The sequence below is a fragment of the Pterocles gutturalis genome, unplaced genomic scaffold, assembly GCF_000699245.1.
Source record: "Pterocles gutturalis isolate BGI_N339 unplaced genomic scaffold, ASM69924v1 scaffold33146, whole genome shotgun sequence".
Taxonomy (NCBI): domain Eukaryota; kingdom Metazoa; phylum Chordata; class Aves; order Pterocliformes; family Pteroclidae; genus Pterocles; species Pterocles gutturalis.
Window position 1 is genome coordinate 388 of NW_010106514.1, and position 443 is coordinate 830.

At 65.7% G+C, this 443-nt stretch overlaps 1 protein-coding gene across 1 annotated transcript in view; it reads right to left on the reverse strand.

The window, feature by feature from the left end:
• The window catches only part of LOC104472233 (myeloid-associated differentiation marker-like protein 2), a gene marked incomplete at its 3' end in the record, with an annotated part of 808 nt that extends 384 nt beyond the window's left edge, over nucleotides 1–424 (reverse strand). The window contains exon 1 of the mRNA XM_010087817.1: nucleotides 8–424. Within this exon, the coding sequence (XP_010086119.1) occupies nucleotides 8–424 (417 nt within the window). The remainder of the gene's footprint in view (nucleotides 1–7) is intronic.
• Nucleotides 425–443: the final 19 nt, after the last annotated feature.

Below are 443 nucleotides of genomic sequence, written 5' to 3' on the forward strand. Positions count from 1 at the left end.
TGTCCCCTGGCTTGGCGCGGGTGAGCCCCACCTCGAGGGCGTAGGCGAGGAAGCAGAGGCAGGAGGCGGCGGTGGCCACAGCCTGCCGCGCACATTTGTCACCGCTGCAGGGACTCTTGATGAAGGTGGAGGGGAAGACCACCGAGCTGGTGAAGACCATCAACGCCGCCAGCATGGAGAAAGCCGAGGTGAAGTCATCCCAGGAGAGCGGCAGCTTGGGGTACAGCTCCAGCAGCTCCACCAGCAGCACCAGCAGCGTCACGGCGAAGCAGAAGCACCAGGTGAACATGCACCACGTCCCGTAGGAGCCCCCAAATGCCCTGGTGGAGGCCACCAAGCTGAAGGCAAGGCAGGCCAGCACGACAGCAAGGATCCGGGCGATGCCCACCCAGGAGGTAACAGCGCGGAGGTTCACCACCGCCATGCTCCCACCCACGCCGCGC